At 47.0% G+C, this 18,951-nt stretch overlaps 1 protein-coding gene across 7 annotated transcripts in view; it reads left to right on the forward strand.

The window, feature by feature from the left end:
* Efcab6 (EF-hand calcium binding domain 6) overlaps positions 1–18,951 on the forward strand; it is a 210,288-nt gene that overhangs the window by 40,397 nt on the left and 150,940 nt on the right. For all 7 annotated transcript variants that reach the window (XM_010634367.2, XM_010634369.3, XM_010634370.2 and 4 more), the window contains exons 5-6: positions 1,919–2,007; positions 7,990–8,056. In XM_010634367.2, the coding sequence (XP_010632669.1) occupies positions 1,919–2,007; positions 7,990–8,056 (156 nt within the window). The remainder of the gene's footprint in view (positions 1–1,918; positions 2,008–7,989; positions 8,057–18,951) is intronic.

An 18,951-nucleotide genomic window follows, 5' to 3' on the forward strand; every position in this document is an offset into this window, starting at 1 on the left:
TAATCACGCGAGGCTCTGAATAAATATCTAACCTGATCTCCTAGACTCGGAAGCCATTCGGCTGGATGGGAGGTTCCATTTTGTGTATCTCTATGACCTGAATACTTAAATCAGTTATATATACTTATTATACGTTTATATGCTTATTGTTTATTTAAATTCTACATTCATGAAGCTTTTTTGAATATTTCCATTAAGAAATTTAAACTTTTTATTTAGAAATAATTTCAACCTCTAGAAAATGTTCAATAAGGATGATACAAATAGTTTCCGTATGGTAGAAATAGCTTGCATATATGCTCTGCTTAGATTTACCTATTGTGAACATTGTACCTTGTTTGCTTGTCCTATGATCTCTCATTATCTGTGTGTGTACAGACACACTCAACATGTATATATAATACTTTTTCTAAAAAATAATTTGAGAAGTTGCTTGTATCACAGCTTGTGAATCCCAAACAATTCAGGGTATATAGAAGGGGTGACTGAAATATACAGCGAACATTTAAACTTAAAAATTTTAAATAAGAACCAAGACCTATCATGTAAAGGCACAAGATCCCAGTAATGAATGTAACTGTACTGTATACCTAGGATGTACCAATAAACTCAATAAAAAGAAAAAAAATAAACTTAAAAATTTTAAATAAGAACCAAGACCTATCATGTAAAGGCACAAGATCCCAGTAATGAATGTAACTGTACTGTATACCTAGGATGTACCAATAAACTCAATAAAAAGAAAAAAAATAAACTTAAAAATTTTATTACTGGGCTGGGGATTTAGCTCCGTGGTTCTGCAGCCTGCCTTGCAAGCACAAGGACCCAAGTTTGATCCCTGGTACCAAAAAATAAAATAAATAAATAAATAAATAAAAATAAAAATTTTATTACAATAAAAGACACATTACCATGAACACCCCTCAGAGGATCCCCCTTGCTTTGAACATACTGGTCCCCCCTCATTCTGGCCACTTTCTGCAGCAGTTTTGGAAGTCCTCCTTTGTGAATATCTTCACAAGATGTCGTAAGAAATACAGCGAATGCTGTTGTCGAGTACCACCCAACAGAAAAGCAGGCTTGTGTTAACATCGCAGTGGGTCCTCATCCACCTCACTCACCAGATTTGGCATTGGGTGATTTCTGGCTCTTCTCCAAAGCCAAAATGACCAGGGGAGGTAAATGTTTTGAGTTGATTCAAGACATCAAGGCAGCCATGGCAGCGTGACTAAAGACACTCAGGAAAGAGGTCTTCCGGAAGTGCTTCAGAAAGTGGCAAGGACAATGGGATGACTGTGTTTGAAGCTAGGAGCAGTAGTTTAAGAGGGATTCATTACAGTGTGTCCTTTACTGTAATGTTTTATTTTAAACACAGAGCATGTTTCCAGTCACATCTCACATTTCCCGACAAGAACTATTCTCAGCACTTAACCAACTTCAGTAAATTAAACATCGAGATAACACTTTCAGTTACCCTCCAGTTCAAATTGACCCACTTGATCCAGTAGTGTCCTTTACAGAATTTTACACTTAAAAAGTGACTTTTTTGCCCTAAAACAGTATGACTGTACAGAAAGTTCACACAACACTCAACCGTGTAAAATTGAGCCCTGCCTCAGCTTCTGAGATATAAATGGATTATTATATTTCTCCTCATTTTATTTTTTAGGTAGATTTTCGATTTAGATTTTTAGATGATTTTGTTTGTAGATAACTCATTGACTTCACTTGAGCACAGACTGGCATTCAAATGCATGTCAACTCAGACAGCTGGATAAGTAATTGTAAAGGTTTAATAGAATGCCATCCTGTTAACAGTGTTCTTTCTGCCTTACACTATGATTTGGAAATCTGCCGTGTGGTCTAGTGCTTGGATCTGAACTCCCTAACGTGGTGTCATTTTCTTGTTGGAGTCTAGATCCCTCTCACCAGCTCTGGTAATGTACCATACCTTGAGTTCCTGTCCAGGTTTGGCGGAATTGACCTAAATATAAATGCCATAAAGAGGTAAGTGTTTTGTTCATTCATATGAAAATTGCAGTATGAGTAAGAGCTGTGATGCAAAGCCGTCAGAGTGAATCCTATCAACAGTATTTGTATGAAAAATGATGCGACGATTAAGCTAAAGTGTGTCGGTCTGCACACTCTTGGCTTGGGACCTCCCAGGGCATTAGTAGAGCATGCTTCTGGGTGTGTCTGGGTGGGTCATGAGGGTGTGACCTTGGGGTCTCTATCTGGTCCCTGCCTCCTCCTCTCACCGTTCCCCTGTTCTACCTCCTGGCTTCCATGAGCTGAGCAGCCTTGATTCCTCATATCCTTCTGGCCTCTGCCTTGGAGCCCCCTGACCATGGACTAAACCTGCTGAAACCATGAGCCAAGTCAAACTGTTGGATGTTGTCTCCAGTCCTAGGAACCCTGGGTACTATAGATAGGGTAGTAGAGCTTGTCCATATAGAAGTGAGTGGGCATGATCCTCAGCCAAAATTTTGTTTAGAGAAAATTCTAATTGTGTAGGATATATTTCAGAATTACAGATGTGATGCTATAATAGTAAAATGTAAAAATAATAAGTTAAAATCAGATAAATATAAATACAAATACATCGCATACAATGTATTTTAGATTTGGAAGTAACGGGTTTTAATTTTGAAGTAAAATATTAAGATGCCAGATTTTAAATTTGCGGGCTTGTGTACATTGCCAGTGTTGTTCACTGAAAAGTGATGATGTTTTGGTGTCCAGAACTGGAATGTTAAAAATGATCCTTGGGGCTGGGGATCCAGCTCAGTGGTTCAGCCTCCTGCCTTGTAAGCCCAAGGACCCAAGTTCGATCCCTGCTACCAAATTAAAAAAAAAAAAAAGAAAAAGAAAGAAGATCCCTGTACGGCCTCCTTTACTGTTCCATGTCTTTTCATGTCTTCAGTGTGAGCGTGGGGGCTTGTTCACTTTGTTTTAAAAATGAGGGGGTTGGAATATGACCTCAGTGTCCTTTATGGCTCTAAAACCAGTAAAGTTCTTTGGTTCTAGGGTATGATTTAGGAAATACTGTTTTAGTAATATAATATTTGCTAATTACCTAACTCTACATAAATATTTATTTTCTCAAGAGTCAAGTGAACCGTGATAAGAATTAAATGTGATCCGGAAATGTTAGCAAAGTTTGGTACTGCTGGTATCACTGTCCTGATTGAATCCATCACCAGCACACCTTGGGCGTGAGACTCAGGGCAGTGAGGGAAACGGGGACCTGATGTTCAGTGGGGACAGAATTCCCATTTTGCAGGTGAAAAAGCTCTCAAGTTCTTTTGCACAACAACGCGAACACATTAACACTACTGAATTGTGAGCTTCAGTGATTGAGATGGTAAATTTTGTTATGTGCTTTCTAAAAATCACAATTAAAAATAATTACTGCAGCATCTCTAGCTAGAATGACAGAGTCCTTGCCCCTTTGCTTGGATGTGAGCTCTCGTGTTCCCAGTGGTGGGGTCAGAAGGTGGAGCCCTCATGAAAGGAAAATGCTTTTTCGTGGTTTGAGTGCGTTCTTACTCCTGCTGTCCTGGGGCCGCATTAGTTACCACTGTGAACAGCTACTATAAAACAAGGACATCCCTTGTGTCCTCTGTCTTCTGCATGCCCCTGCGTTCTGCCTTCTGCCATGTGTGGCAGCAGCACAGGACCCTTACCCCAGGGCCACATTCAAAGGCTGCCTGGTCTTGAACTTTCAGGTCTCTAGAACTATGGGCCAAAATATACCTTTTAAAAATAATTAAGTTCCAAGTCTCAGGTATTCTGTTATAGCAACAGAAAATGGGCTAAGGCACACTCTGTGGTCTGAAACGTATGTGTGCTATGTAGTTAATGTTCCCTAAGCCATTGGCTAAGATCATTTCCAGGCTCAGTCAAAGTAATGGCTTTTGTCTCACAGACTATATCTCCATGCTCTTGACCTAAAACCATCCCCGTGTGTGGGATAGGATTGTTGTGTGGATCCTAACCTCACCTAAGTAGTCTCTGTTGGAAAAACTGAACATCTGGAAGAACTGAAAGCAGGAGGGGCTTTGTGTTGCGTACTGTGAAACCTTAATCTCAGGACTAAGATGAAAAGGGTAAGTTGTTCTCTTAAAGGATACAAGAGGCAAAGCCTAAGGAGCCGGCCCCAGGTGGAAAACACTGACAAAAGGGCACCCTCGTGAGCAAATAATTACAAACAGAAGAGCGCAGCCAGAAGCCCACCTGTGTCAACACTGGCCTTGGAGTGACTAGGGGACAAGTTGTAATCACAAGTTGGTTCTCATGCAGGTCTGTGTCTGAATTAATGTCACCTATGTGGTCCGAGAAGTCTGAGGCTGGAGATTTATTTAAAGTGGCTCTGGACTACGTGTGCCTTCCATAGAGGAATGCTGTATTTGCCATCTAGCTCTTAAAGAGTGTGTACGGAGAAAGTGCCAAGTAACATCAGATCACACACACGCGCGCGCGCACACACACACACATCTTAAAAACATACGAAGATACAATGAACTACTAACCAGTAAGTACAACATGCCACAGAACCCTGTGTCCAAACACCTTAAACATTGGCGCTATCAGACAGATGCTCTGAATATATTTAAAGAAGCGAAAAGAGGGCTCTTCTGCTGCAGTTTCACTGGAGACAGAAGAAGATGCCAGCGACATCAAGAAAAAACTGGCCTCCTGGCTAACGGCTGTGAGACACCTCTGTAATGACACAGAGAAGTGGTTGTAGAGAAAATGCGAATGATCCAAGGACTCATTCACTTCATCAGAAAGTTCCTTTCATTCATGGCCTCAGAGCAGTTGTTTGTTTATGTGAATCAGTCCTCTGCACCTTCCCCAAACAGGATGCTGGAAGCCTCTATGAGTGCTTTGGCAGTGATGGTAAACTGCTCTCGCATCGCTGCAAGTCTCATGCATGGAGATGAACCACAGAGAACAGCTCGCCCCTCAGAATGATGTCCTACCGCGGGCATCAAAACTTTTCAGAAACATCTAATGACTGTGAACTGCGGGATGTGCATCTGCTGTGACTCTCGTATATGCCTAAGCAAACATCCATGGGACAAATGGATTCACCAGAACTGTGATATCTGTTAGTACCCACATCATCACAAAAGACTGACGTTAGAGTTTGCCCATTGCTCCTACCCATCTGTGTGATTGTTTCAGATCTGCCTCCTAGGGTGAAAAGGAGACTGAAACTGTACAGACTTCTTCACCATCGGTTCCCCTAGTCTCTGACATTATTTACTCATAGTATTGGCACTCTGTTGATTTTGTATGGTACACATTAAATTACTAAAGGATCTTTTGCTTTTTTAAAAGTGTCTCCTTATTTTGTTTGGGGCAAAACCCAACGTAATTTATTTCCTGCAGGGCGTGGCTATGAGGTATGGTCAAGGCAAAGGGGAAGAGATCCCAGATAATTTCCAAATAGTTGGAGGGAAAAGAAATGAAATGATTTAAAAAGACATTCAAACTAAAAGAAGATTATGAAAGAAGACAAAAATCTAGAACAAACAGTACAAATAAAGAACAAAAATCTATAGACCTATACTTCTATGCACATTATGCTAAATGTAAAAAGATTAAATATTCTAGTTAAAAGACAGAGAATATCAGACTGGAGAAAAATTCCAGCTGCTGGCTTTGGAAAAATAAAAGAACATTTAATAAAAAGAATTAAGTAGGTTGAAAGAAAAATGATGGGAAATCAATTATATCACACAAAAAGAAATGAAACTAGTAGTAGCTATCTTAATTTCAGACAAAATATATATATATATTTTTGGTACTGGAGATCGAACTCAGGACCTTGCCAGGCAGGCGAGGGGCCCCTGAGCTAAATCCCCATCACCAAAATATATTTTTGAGACTTAGGCATTTAATTATAATAATATTCTGCTTGAAAGACAAAGATTGTCTGACTAGAAAAGCCCAGTAAGAGAAAAACCTAAATACTGTAACCTATAACCTATAAGCATGACGGGTTAAAAGCAAAAAGGATTTTAAAGGACATATAATGCAATACTAATCTACAGAAACCTGATGTCGCTAAAGTAACATCTGACAACAGATAGTTACAGATAGGGTCCTCCTGCAGCACATACTGAGACAGAGTTTGCAGGGAGAGGTGGGTTAGGGGCCACCTTGAAGGAAAGTGCAGGTGGAGGGAGAAGTTGGGCTGCAGTTTGGGCTCCACTGCCCTTGGGCTGGCTGGAGTGGAGGGAGGGAGGAGGTACCACTGAGGAGGCAGGTCCTGCTGGAGTTCTGAATCTCCTGAACTGTTTCTTTTCTTCATCTGGGTGGTGGCTACACAGGCATTTGATTTTTATTGTTAGCTCTTAAACCTGTGTGTCTTAGTCACTCTCCCCATTGCTGAAACACAACACCCAACACCCACGACTTGATGAAAGTTTAATTTAGGCTCGTGGTTTTAGAGGTTTCAGTCCATGGTCACCTGGCCCCCGGGCAGAAATGGCCTGATGGAAGGGCCTGGGAAGAAGAGAGCTGCTCTCCCTCAGGGTGGTCAGGAAGTAGGACGTAGTAGGGAGATGCTCTTCCAGGTCACACCCCCAATGACCTGCCTGTAGCCCAGCCCTGCCTTCTAACAGTGAATCAGCTATGAGCTAAACCAATGAGTATAGCACTCCCATGATCTGATCATCTTCCAAACACATTCGACTTGTAGAGGACACCCCAGATTTAAATCATAACAGTATGTTATGGTGGTTTGCATCGAATGAATATGTCATTAAGACAATATGACAATACTACTCTTAGCATATTATCGTGAGACTTGAATGACTGACCAGTCCTGTCTTTAACTTGGGCGGAGCACTCAACCCCTGTGAGCCAAAGGGCTTCCTGTGTAACATGAAGGTAATTTCTGTGTCAGATGTTCTGATGGCTCCTCTTGGCCCTTAGTTTGGAGTCCATATCCCTACGTGGCAGAGAGTGCCTTGCGCCTGTCTTCTTCCTCTGCATCTGAACTGAGCCAAGGCAGCTCTCCCTACTTCTCTGGCCTCCCTGCTTGCTTCCTGCTTGCACTGGATGTGCCAAGTGCTTGGCTGCACATCCCCTCTGCTCCATCCCCCTCAGCTCCTGGGTCTCCATCCCAATGACTCTTGGTCACTGAGGCTTTGGGCGCCCATCCTGTCCAAAAGAGCCGCCCATCTCCCCCGTCTCCTTTTTATCCCCCGGCGTGCCTTTATTTGCTTCACGGACTGTTGTTATTTCACCTTATTTACCATCTGTCGCTGTTACCAGCAAATGACAGTGTCTCGGTGAAGCCCAGGGGATGACACAGATGCGTGTGATGCTATAAAGTCCTCCCCTGTGAGGGCGAGGAGTCCCGAAGTGTCAGAGCCCAGTGTGGCAGGAGGGACTTCGGAGCTGGGTCTGAACCCCTCACCTGCCCTTGCTCACAACTGACCTTCATTCTCCTTGTCTTTGAAGACCCCAGAACATTGGCAGTCCCTGACCTCCGGGTCCCAGGGAGATGAAGTTAATCATTGTCACTTTCTTATTGCTGGGACATGATACCAGACACCTATAACTTAAAGGAAGGGAGGGTTATTTTGGCTCACAGTTTCAGACCATTGTCAGTTGGCCTCAAGGCGGGAGGGACATATTGGAAAGGCCTGGGCAGAAGAAAGTGGCTCGCATCATGGCAGCCAGGAAGCAGAGAGAAAAGGGTGGAGCCAGGGATGGAAATACACCCTTCCAGGCCACACCCTTGGTGACGCACTGCTTCCTCCCCTTCTGCCCAAGCTGCCTCCTAATAGCTAGGGCTTCGTCGGTGGATTAATCCACTTCCTTCCTGCACTACTTGATGGGGAATAAATGTCATTATACTGAAAGAGATTGTTTAGAAATCTTCGTGATCTCTGTAAGTCCATTTGGTTAGTGTTTAACAAATGTTTGGCTAAAACATTTTAACAAAAATACTCTATTTTTATTTTGAAGGGGAGGAAGGGATGAAGTGAACTGCTGCCGGACATTGAAAGAACTTGAGATCCAAGTAGGACAAAAGGTAATAGAGGTCTTTAAAGACTTTCCCTCCCCACACCCTCTGTCAGTCACAGTTGTCAGCCCAGGAGATGACACAGCGCAGGCTCCACGCCTTGTCATCACGTTCTCACGTTGGAGCCGCCTGGCTCAGGGGGACTCAGAACAGGCCGATCTGAAAGCTATGTTCCACGGCTGTGCCTGGGATGGCATCGCTTGTGATGAATGGCGCCGGCAGAAATCCTGGAATATTAATTACGTTTGCATTAACTTTGGATCTGTATTAGCAGGGCTGCCTTCTCTGTTTTTGTGTTAAGACTGAACAGGTTTTTCTTAGGAGGAGGAAACAACTGCTTTTCAGAAGTAAATGCCAATCAAGAGCAGCGTGGTAAAAATAACCAGGCCAAATCAAACCAATACATATTTACGCCTTGAGTAATTTAGCCACAGGAGCCACCACGCATGTTCGGAGGGAGAGCATGTGGCCTCATTGCCTGTGCTCGTGATGGGTAGGCCTGGTCTTGTAGCTCAAGAGGGGAGGAGGAGGTGGCGGTGTCACACAGGGCTTGGAATCAGATGCCTTTTTAAAATGCATTTGAGCCTGTCACTTACCGAGCAGTTTGAGAATCCTGCTTTAATTTATTTGATGCAATATGTTGGTTTGAAATGTGACACATTTTTCTTTCTTTTTTGAACTCTTCTGAGACTTTCATACATTTCGAAATCAAAAATAAGCAGAAAGCCACAAAATGCTTGCTTCAACTTTCTTGGCTGTGACCATTAACACCAGACAATTTATCTTTTTTTGGTTACGGGGATCGAACTTGGGACCTTGTACTTGTGAGGCAGGCAGCAGCACTACTGAGCTAAATCCTTGGCCCCAGTTCATCTTAATATGATGATGTTTATAGCATTATGCGTTCCTAAAAATCTGTCTCATTATAGTTGGTATCAGTAGGAACCCTGACGTAATTATCCCTTTCTTCTGGTTATTCTGTTAGAAATCTATGTATGAATGATACTGCTTTTGGTTTAGGTCTTTTCTTTGTGAAGTCCTCCTGGGACAGTCAGCAGCTTATAACGTTTATATTAACAGCATAATATCGCTGCAGATCGATAATAAAGCATCATTTTTTACATGCAGCAAGTGGACCTGGGCTGGGATTGTAAATGATCAACGCCAAGGCCTCAATGACCGACTCTTAAGCCAAACTCCCTCTCCGTCAGGCCTTTCAATGATTGCCTTTTAGCCCAGCCTCTCCCCGCAGAAAGTCTCCCCCAGGTAAGGATGGAGACCAAGGCCCTTCTCATGGCTCTTCCTGCGAGGAAGTTGGAGGCTGAGGAGCTCTTGATGAGGGCGCTGCTCCCTGGCCTTGCCAGCCTCTCCTTGGCCCTGCAGTCCAGCCCGCACACACTGCAGCCCACTTCTGCCTGTGCCATGACTCTGACAGCCAGGTAGGGGGAGACTGGATAGATCTCAGACCTGGGTTCCATCCTGGGGCTCTGCCATCTACCAGCCAGGAAGCCTTGTCAACGGGTTTCTTTATCTGTTGCCTTGAATGGCTGTTGAATGATTAAAAATACCCAATAATAAGCACCTGGAGCGCTGAGCAGTTGCCAGTGCTGGGATTATGCATCTCCCTGCATCTCCCTGTATCTCCGTTCGAGGCGGAGGTAACAGCACAACACACCGCTTTTCTTCAAACAGAAGAAACAACCTGGGCAGAGCAAACCCACCGTCTGCCACTTTTGGCCATGAGCAGCGGCACCTTCATGGTTCAGCCTGTACCCACAGGACATCTAGGAACCGCTGAAGCCAGGCTGTCTTCATACCTGTGTTGTCAGTGCCCACACTGGGGACAGTCTGGGATGAGAATGAGGCTGGCTCGGAATTTGGGGGCAGAGTCAGACTTTGTTGATGCACAGGTGGCCTCACCTTCTTCAACAGATAATATGTAGTTGGGACCCCAAAAGGCCTGAACCCCAGTGCTTATATTTCCTAGTTGCTTCCTGTGTGGGAGCCAGGTCTCTCAGCCTCCAGTGCGTTCCTGCTCATTGGCCCAGTAACCGTGGGTGCTCCGAGCCTCAGCTTCTGAGAGTCAGAGGAGGAGCCCGGGGGTGGGATGGCCCCAGGCCTCACCCCTGTCCTCAGTGACTGCGCTACAGGGCATCACAGGAAAAGCGGCTGCCAGTTCCCAGGTTCCCATGGCATGGGGGGAGCAGGAAGCTGTCAGCCCAGGGATCTCAGGACATCCTCAGCAGGCTGTGCACCCAGGCCCCACTCAGAGTGACTCTGAGCTCCACAGCCGCCGGCTCCCCCCCAACCCCCCTTGGCCTTTGCTTTCTGTTCCGGGCACCCCGTGCTTCTGCACTTTCCTTTGCCCCCCAACCGGGGCTTCAGCCCAAAGTGACTCCAGAGCCACTGTTCCCCTGAGGCAGAGGGATCTGGAGAGACCAGGGGCCTGCTGCTTCCCTGGCTAGTAGGAGCCACTCGGGGTACAGCGATGAATGAGAAGAATACAAGCCAGGCCCCTCCCATGCAGGAGATAGTAAGTGCCTTTCTGCCCTGTCTGTGGAGCTGGTTCTCCTGCAGGACCCTTCCCAAAGCAAGCTTTCCCTGACCCCAGGCCGTGGGGAGGAGTGGACCTCAGCTTCACCAACTTTGACAACAGAAACTTCCAGTGCCCTCCCCAAGGACTTGGGAGGTTCGGGTCGCAGGCCTGACCAGCCCATCTCTCCTTGGGTCTCCAAGGTGTTGCCACCACTCCGGGTGCAACATGCAGACACTTCAAAGTCAGTTTTTCCCTAAGGTACAATTTCCTCCAACATGAATGTTTAGAGAGCTTCCTCTTCATATCTTCATATATGGCCCAGATTGCGTCCCACTCCCATACTGATCATTGCCAATGGAACTGGTCCCTGCAAACCAGGACCAACCACGGACCAACCTTGGCCAGCCATGACGTGGACACTGGATTCCCTCATGTGGGCCCCATGGCCACCCCAAGAGGGCTGATGTCAGAACAAGGGAGAAGATGGGAGGCTGTGTGAAAAAGGAGAGGAGAGTAGAGGTGAGGGCTAAGGAAAGCAGCCAGCATTTTTTGGACAAAAATATAATTTTCTGGATTTTGCCAACTCTAGTAATAACAATGGCCAGTGTGGATTGAGTACTTACTAGAAGTTCTAAGTGCTTCCTGGAAGGCTGAGGCAGGAGGAGTCCGACTTTGACCTTAGTGATTTAGTGAGGTTCTGTCTCAAACAATGGATGCAGCTCAGTGCAGAGGCTCAACCCCCAGTACTGAAAAATATTAAATGAATAGCAAGTCATTGTGTTCCAGGGGAAGGCACAAGTCAGTGTAGCTGCTGTCTCACACCCGCCCAGGGCACAGCTAGCGAGTGGAGAAGCTGCAGTTCCATGGCCTGTTTCCAACGTCCTCACCTTAAACACCAGGCAGCCTTGGCTCTCAGGGCCTCTGTATGAAAGGATACCCAGCCAGGGAGACACTAGGCCAGGCTGCAAGGTGGACCCACTCACCTCTATGAGTTCACGCCGTCTCCCACCCACTAACACCCACTTCGGATGTGGTCTGGGCGACTATTTCCCTTCCACCTCTGACCTCCACTCTCTCCCGTGCCTTCCCAGCTCCCTGCCTACCCTGGGGGCCCCAGCTCCATCCTGGGGTGGCAGCCAAGTCCAAGATCTGAGATTTAGCCTGTCCACTTCTGGAGAGGAGCAACCTGCCAGGGAGGAAAGGGCGCAAAGCAAAGCTCTGGTGTGTGGCCCAGGGTAACAGAGTTTCTGTCTTTTTACTGTTTTATCATCAGTTGACTCCAGCATGGGGTGGAGGTGGAGGAGAAGGAAGAAGCTAAGGAAGAAAGAAAAGCCCACTTTGCCCTAAAGGAGAGTGAGGGCCAGCTGTGAGCCATGAGTGAGGTTATTGAGAAGTAGGAGCCGCTGTGCCTTGTGTGAGAACATGATATGTGTTTGTAAATGCCAGGCCTTAAACTGGGTGTGGTGGAACGTGCCTGGAACCCCAATACTCTGGAAGGCTGAGGCAGGAGGATCCCAAGTCCAAGGCCAGCCTGGGCAACTTATCAAGACCCTGTTTCAAAATAACAACAGCAGGGAGGGTGGGGCTGAGCATGTAGTTCAGCCTGAAGCCCGAGTACAATCTCCAGCACTACAGAAACAAAACAAACAAAAAACACAAATGCAGGGCCTTTTCTTGACACACAAGGAAACTGTGCTTAGCTGAAGACTAGAAACTAAGGATGGAGAATTTCGTTAAAGGAACATAAGAAAAACAGAAGTCCAAAGCCCCAGGCTATCTGCTCTCACACCAATCATGTCAACCATCCAAGCCAGAGAAACCCTCGAAAGAAAAGAAGGCTCCAAGTCTGGGCACCATGATGCTGGAACATCTGGTCTACCCAGTCATCTGTGACTAGTGTGTGCATTGGACACCAGTGATCTGACACGTGTTTTTATGGGATTACCCTAGTGCCTCGGAGTTGTATAGATGCAGCCTGAGTCATTTCAGGGGCAATTAGTAAATAATTATAGGTGCTAAGCTGCTTGCTTGCTCCGTAACATTCTCATGGAGGAGAGACAAAAGTGATGGGTCCATTCGTTTCCCTAAGTAGGCAGATCTTCTCAAAAACAAGAAATAAAAAAAAAAAGGAAGAAAGAAAACGATTGCCAGAGGAATAAAGGAAACAGTTGTTAGAATCAGCGCCATTTCTTAAACCTACCTTAATGCTCTAACACCGCATCTGGGTGAACGAACACACGGGGATGCAGTCTGTCTGCCTAATAAAAAGGCTGTGTCAAACTCAAAAGGAGGCAGAGTACCAAAGCACACAGGCTTCCGGTTCATTTCTAACATTCTCCCAATCCCACCCTCGTCAGCTCCCCTTTGGTGCACTTGGTATTAATCGCCGATTTCTGCAGGTATTTGAACACATCTCCCCTTTCATCTGAAGAAAATATTAGCATATCGCAGAGCTGTTGGGACAGATTGTATCTGTGGCACTTTTTCCTCCCCGCAGAAAAGCCTATCAATCATAACTGAATATAGTGATTAATAATGTCACAGCTTTTCTCCGTGTGTCTACATGCAACTAAATGAAGAGTAGCACTTATGTTTTGATCTCGAGGATCTCACCACAAAACAATCAGTTGCCATTTTATAAAAAAATAATTATGTTGAAAATACTTCTACACCAGTGACTATTTTTGGTGACTCTATTATTAATTTACTGGAGGCTTCATGAGGAAACCTTAGCAGAGATTCAGTTATATCAGAATTTGTGGGCCTTTCAGACTTAAGTTCAGCTTTCTTCTTTTTAAATAACATTCCTGCATATTAGGGGAGGGGACTGAAACAACGTGTGTCCGGAAGCCGCATGGAGCTCTCTGGACAGCAGCCTGGGCCATGACCCTCTGTGGCTGTGACACTGCACAGTGGCACCTCGGGTTCCCTAGATGGCTGGGTTCTTAAGTGAGAAGACAGGTAAGATGGACTCACAAAGAAGTTACTCAAAGATGATGAAGCATTTGCTTTGGGAAGACCTAGGACCCGGGAGTTCTCATGCGGAAAACCAAACCATGGCGTGCAGTCTAAGGTAACAAAGGAGGTAGATGAGAGGGCTGTGTGCCAGTGGCACCCACATTTACGTCTCCTTCTGGGACCCCATACTACACCATCTAGGGACAAAGCACATCTGGTTGTCCTCCTGCCCCACCCAAGAAGGCTTCTTCCTTCGATTTCTTCCTTTTTACCATTTTCTCAAGCAGAAACTGAGGACCAGCGCCTTTCCCATAACCAGCCCTCATGTCTGTCCACAACTTCCATCCACTGTATCCTGGACAGGACCCTGAACTTGGCCACTTCTCTCTGCCCCGTGGCTGACATAACGGCCTAAGCTGTCGTTGCCTCCAGCCAGTGCCTCGTCAGCCACCTCCCATTGGGTTTTCCTGTTCCCTCTCACCCTGCACTCTGTCTCCCACAGGAAGCAGAGCTGCCACCCCCTCGGGGAGCAGCCCCATGCACATGACTGCACTGTGAGGCCCACAGAGCCTTGCCTGGAGCTCTCAGAGAGCTGCGGTCTGACTGCCCCACCTGCAGTTGTGTTTTCCATAACGCTCCTCTGAACACTCAGAGACGTACTTGTTGGCTTGTTCATGTTTCACAGGAGCAGGCACCTTCTTTCTGTCTTGCTTGCAGTTGTAACTTTAGTGCTTTGAACAGTTCCTGGCACCATACACATACTCAGCACGTCTACTGGGGGTGAATAAATGGGTTTTGAGGAAGAGTTCCCATCGCCTGGAACAGACCGGAAGGAGATGGTGAGAAGGGCAGCCGGAGCACACGGACTAGGGTGTCACCACACACCAGGGACAGGACGGGGGAAGGCGGGACAGCTCGCAGGACTGCGGTGTGGCACAGGGACCAGGCATGGAGGCGGGGTCACTGGAGATGATGTGGCCAAGCACACCGGAGAGACAAGACCCGGTGACAGGTCTGTGCCGTCTCAGGTTCTCAAGGCCTGTTGGGACAGATCACATCCGAGAGGCAGGCTGCAGAAATAGAAGGATCTGAAGAATTTAACCTTAAAGCCCTGGCAAGAGGAGGATGTGGCGATCCAGTCAGCACTTGAGAGGTCTTGAAGAGGGAGTTTCCTTGAGTACCGTCCAACATAACTTTGCTGGACTTGGGCACCTATTATCGGACTCTCAAAAGGAACCAGTCACCCTCTTACTGTCATGGTCAGGTGCTGAGCACCTGTAGGTAGGTGGAGCCCCAGGTAATCACAAGGACATGGAAACGCTAAGATCTCATCCTCCTGCTCCAGAAACCAAAGCAGGGTTGGACTCAAGAGTAAGCAGTCCACTGTGGTAGCTCAGTGGTTTGCTTGCAGGTTGGAGTGTCGCCTTGATCTATAGGATTAGGGTGTGAAGCAGTAGAAGTCGTTCTGGTACAGGTCAGTTGAGTGACATGGCTCCCAGACCCAAGTTTGTTTGGCTGCTGTGGAGGACAGGAGCTGCAGCCTGGTCTCAGAGGAAGGTTCCTTCCACGTGGCTTGTGCCTCCTAGGGACTCATCCAGTCTTGGGTTAGTGAAAGAACAAGAAAGAAAGCAAGAGGGAACAGGGAGGGTGCCAGGAGATGTTGGCTTGATCTGTTTTCAGAAGAAAGAATGGCTATGCGGGTGAAGGGAGAGGATGTGGGCATTTCCGGTGCAGCATACCCCCAAGTGTACTCAGGACCTTTCTCCCCAGACCGGTGCCACATTCTGCATTCTTAATCGCATTAATTTGGGTCTCCGTGCCAGAAACTGGGCCCCACTCTGGCTCTTTTCTTTCCCCTCCATGTCCTGCTGACTCAGTCCCCTAGAATTTCCTCCCTTGTTCTCCTAACCCTGGGGGGTCCACAGTGGACAGTGGCACCGTGGGACCCTGGGAGGCCACTGCAGAGAGGTAGGTGATGCCAAAACCAGGATTTCTGCACACTGATTGTTTAGCACGGGTCACGACCCAAAGGAACCTGCCTTTGGAGAAACACCACTTTGGGATGTGCTGGAGGAGACGGCAGCCAGGTTCCATCCTGTGACTGGCCTGGGTCTTGGCCACCTGCTGCAGCTATGTGGATGACCCAGGCCTTGGCCAGCCTGGGAAACATTCCTCAGCCAAGCAGTCCTCTTGTATATGCATGCTTCCCTCTAAGCAGGACTTTCTCCTGTGATTCCCAACAAAGATCAGAGTGCTTGGGAGGGTGACAGCCGCCATCTTGCCTTGACCCTCCTGTGCTCTGAGTGAGGTGGGACTGGGGTACTGGGGTCCTGGGGTCTCGGTATTCTTGACCTGTGCCCGGGGGAGAGCTAGCATCATATGATGTACACGTGATCTGGGCAAGAAAGCACAGAAAACAGGCAGTGTTTCTTACAGCCCTGATACCCTTTCTGTATCCCTTACTATATAGGCTGGGGGCTTCTGTTCACTCAGCAGGTAGCATTTCCTATTAAGTGGCCTTTTAAGCTGTGTCTTTCAGCTAAGAATCTCTAAAATTAAAATCAAATGCATGGGAAGGCTTCCATTGCCTGAGGAATAGAAGAGCAAATTTTCCTCTTCACCTTGGCTGCAGGGAGACCCAGACCAGATTTTTGCTCCATCCTACCATGCTTTTGGGTTTCTTCAGTAATTTTATTTTTGTCTGCTCTCTCTTCTCCACTTTCATGGATCTCGTTTGGCTGTCTTTTATGCAAGCTTGTTCAGTTTTTGGTAAAGGCAGGCTATGCATATGTTCTGTAAAGAAACAGATCATCTTTGGCCCGTGCGAGGTGAACGCCAGCATAGCCAAGACAGCCCCGCCGGCCAGGGAGGCAGGGAGCCACAGCCTTTGTTAAAGGTGAGCGATACGCACATGTCCTCGCATTGAAAGTTTGTGTTTATGAGCTTCTGAATGCAGTCTAATTTTTTCCTATCTGGTTTGGCTCATCTTCACCAGCTGGTAAATAGGAAATGTTCACGGTAGGAAGCCAATACTCTGCAGAGTGTAAACAGATGGAATCCATATAAAGTGACAAGTTAGACTGTGCTATTGAGAATACAGAGCCAGAACCAAGAACATAACAGTCAAGCTACTTATTTCGTTCCAGTTCATTTAGTCCTGAATAGTAGTTCATTGCTCACAGCTGTGTTGGCCTCCCCACGCCCCCCCTTTCTTTCTTCTGGGTTGATAATGACAATTTCAAAGAAAAACTTTAATTAAAGATTTTATACAAAATAGCCAAAAGTAGAATAATAAGGAAAATGAGCGTTGATGTGTTCATTGTAAGAGAAATCCTTTTCGGCGGCTCCCTTTAAAATTTTTACTTCTTCCATGTAAAACGAATTTAGTGGCGGTGACAGGAAGGTGCCAGACTGACAGCACTTGCCGCTGAAGGCCCCCCGCCCGCCATGTCGGGGTGGGGCGGGGCTCAGTGTACAGGCAGGGGGTGGGGTGCGGCTCTGACCCCCTTCTGGTAGCAACCAGGCAGGAAGTGGCTGGGGAGAGGAAATGAGCAGCTAAACAGGCCTGGGTGAGAATAAAGGTTTAGGTTAGGGTGGTCTGCAGGTGGCTGTGGCTCGCAGAAGCTCTGCCTTGCCTCCAGGAAGGGCTCGGCCTCCAGGAAGGGCTCGGCCTCCAGAGGGATGAGTGAGGGGGAGCTCAGGGCTCCACGGAAGAACCATTAGGCCCTTTCCTTCCTTCTTTAAAGCCTGGGTGGTCATATTTATTTGGGTTCACAGCTTTCCTTCCTGGAGCTCCAAGTGCTATAAAAAGAATTTTAAACAAAGAACGATGGAGAGATAATCACATCCACGGTAGGCAGTGTACTGCGCCATCTGAGCTCGGTGGGGGACAGACAGGAAGCTGTGTGACCTTCCTCCTCTCACCGCTCAGGCGCCGATCTGCCACTCTGGCCCGAAGGGCGTCCCCGGCAGGTCTCAGGGCTCTCTGGTCACAGCTGGGTAGGAAGCAGCGTGGTGAAGGCAGCCCAGCTTCAGACCCTGGTCCCACGGCCGTTCAGCACAGCCTCCTCCTCCTCCTCCATTCTCCCCATCCCATCCTGCTTCCCTTCTCCCCAGGGGGGGCAGTAATACGTGTTGGGAGGGCACTTGTCTCTCTGTGTCTCTGATCCAGTGACCTCTCTGGGCAGCATGGAAGGCTAGTCCCTCTCAGGACACACCAACTCTGTGAGTTTCCTGAGGAGGAGGATGGGCTCTGACTTAAGCCTCTCTGGACCCCATTCCGGTTCTTCTTACGTCTTCTTGCTGCAAAGATCACCTTACTGCTGAGGAGTCCTTGGGGAGCAGGAAACAAAAGCTTTCCTGTTGTTTTGTCTCAGTCCATGCAGCATTCACCCTTTCTGTCCATGTCAACAGTAGGCATCCTGGCTACTTTAATCGACTCCTCCTGCCCCGCTGGCTGATTCTCAGTTCCTCCACCAAGAAGGTTCTGAGCCAATCACTGAGTCTGCTAGGAAATGAGACACTCATCTGCCCATATTGCAGGTACCTGTTCTGCCTTTACAAGGATTTCCTGCTTTACTATAGCTTCTTTTCTAAGCCGCAGTAATCATCCGTCATCAATACACCCACCTACCCATCCACCTATCCATCCACCTACCTGTATTTCCATCCAACCACTCAACTTTCCATCCATCTACCTACCTGCTGTTCAACCATTCATCCATCATCCATACCTTGTAGACCAGTTCATTCACCCACTCACCTGTCCACTCACTCGCCCATCTGTCCACCCATCTATGTATATATCCATCCAAACATTTATCTGTCCATCCCATCTGACTTGCCATTGTCCATCCATCCATCCATCCATCCAGCCCTTGTAGGTCATTTCATCCAGCCGTCTACCTATCCAGTCACTTGCCCATTCATCTACTTAGCTCCATCTATTCACCCAAACATCCATCTGTCCACCTGGCCACTGTTCATCCATTCATACATCATCTACCAGCCCACCTGTCGTCCGTCCATCAACAGTTCACCACCTACTTATACATGACCCACCATCGTCTGTCTAACCATCCATCCGTCACCTGTCTGTCCATCCCTCAACAGTTATCACTCATCAAAACACTGACTTGGCCTTGGACTCCTGCCTGTTTAAGACCCTCTTCCCTTTGTAGTCTTTTGCTGTCTCAGGCTGGGCAATGGGGCAAAGGAAGATGGGGTTGGTGAGTGATGTCCCTGCTGTGAAAGAGGCTGTGATTCGGGCCTCTTTCCTCAGCATCTGATCCAGCCAGCAATTCCCACCCCACCACCATGGGTTGAATGGTTACAGTGCTCATCTTCATTCCTACTGCATGGATTCATAAACTGAAGTTTGTCTCTGTTTTTTTTTTTTTTTTTTTTTGTT

Source organism: Fukomys damarensis, unplaced genomic scaffold (assembly GCF_012274545.1).
Source record: "Fukomys damarensis isolate Sample0158 unplaced genomic scaffold, DMR_v1.0_HiC HiC_scaffold_19, whole genome shotgun sequence".
NCBI classification, from domain to species: domain Eukaryota; kingdom Metazoa; phylum Chordata; class Mammalia; order Rodentia; family Bathyergidae; genus Fukomys; species Fukomys damarensis.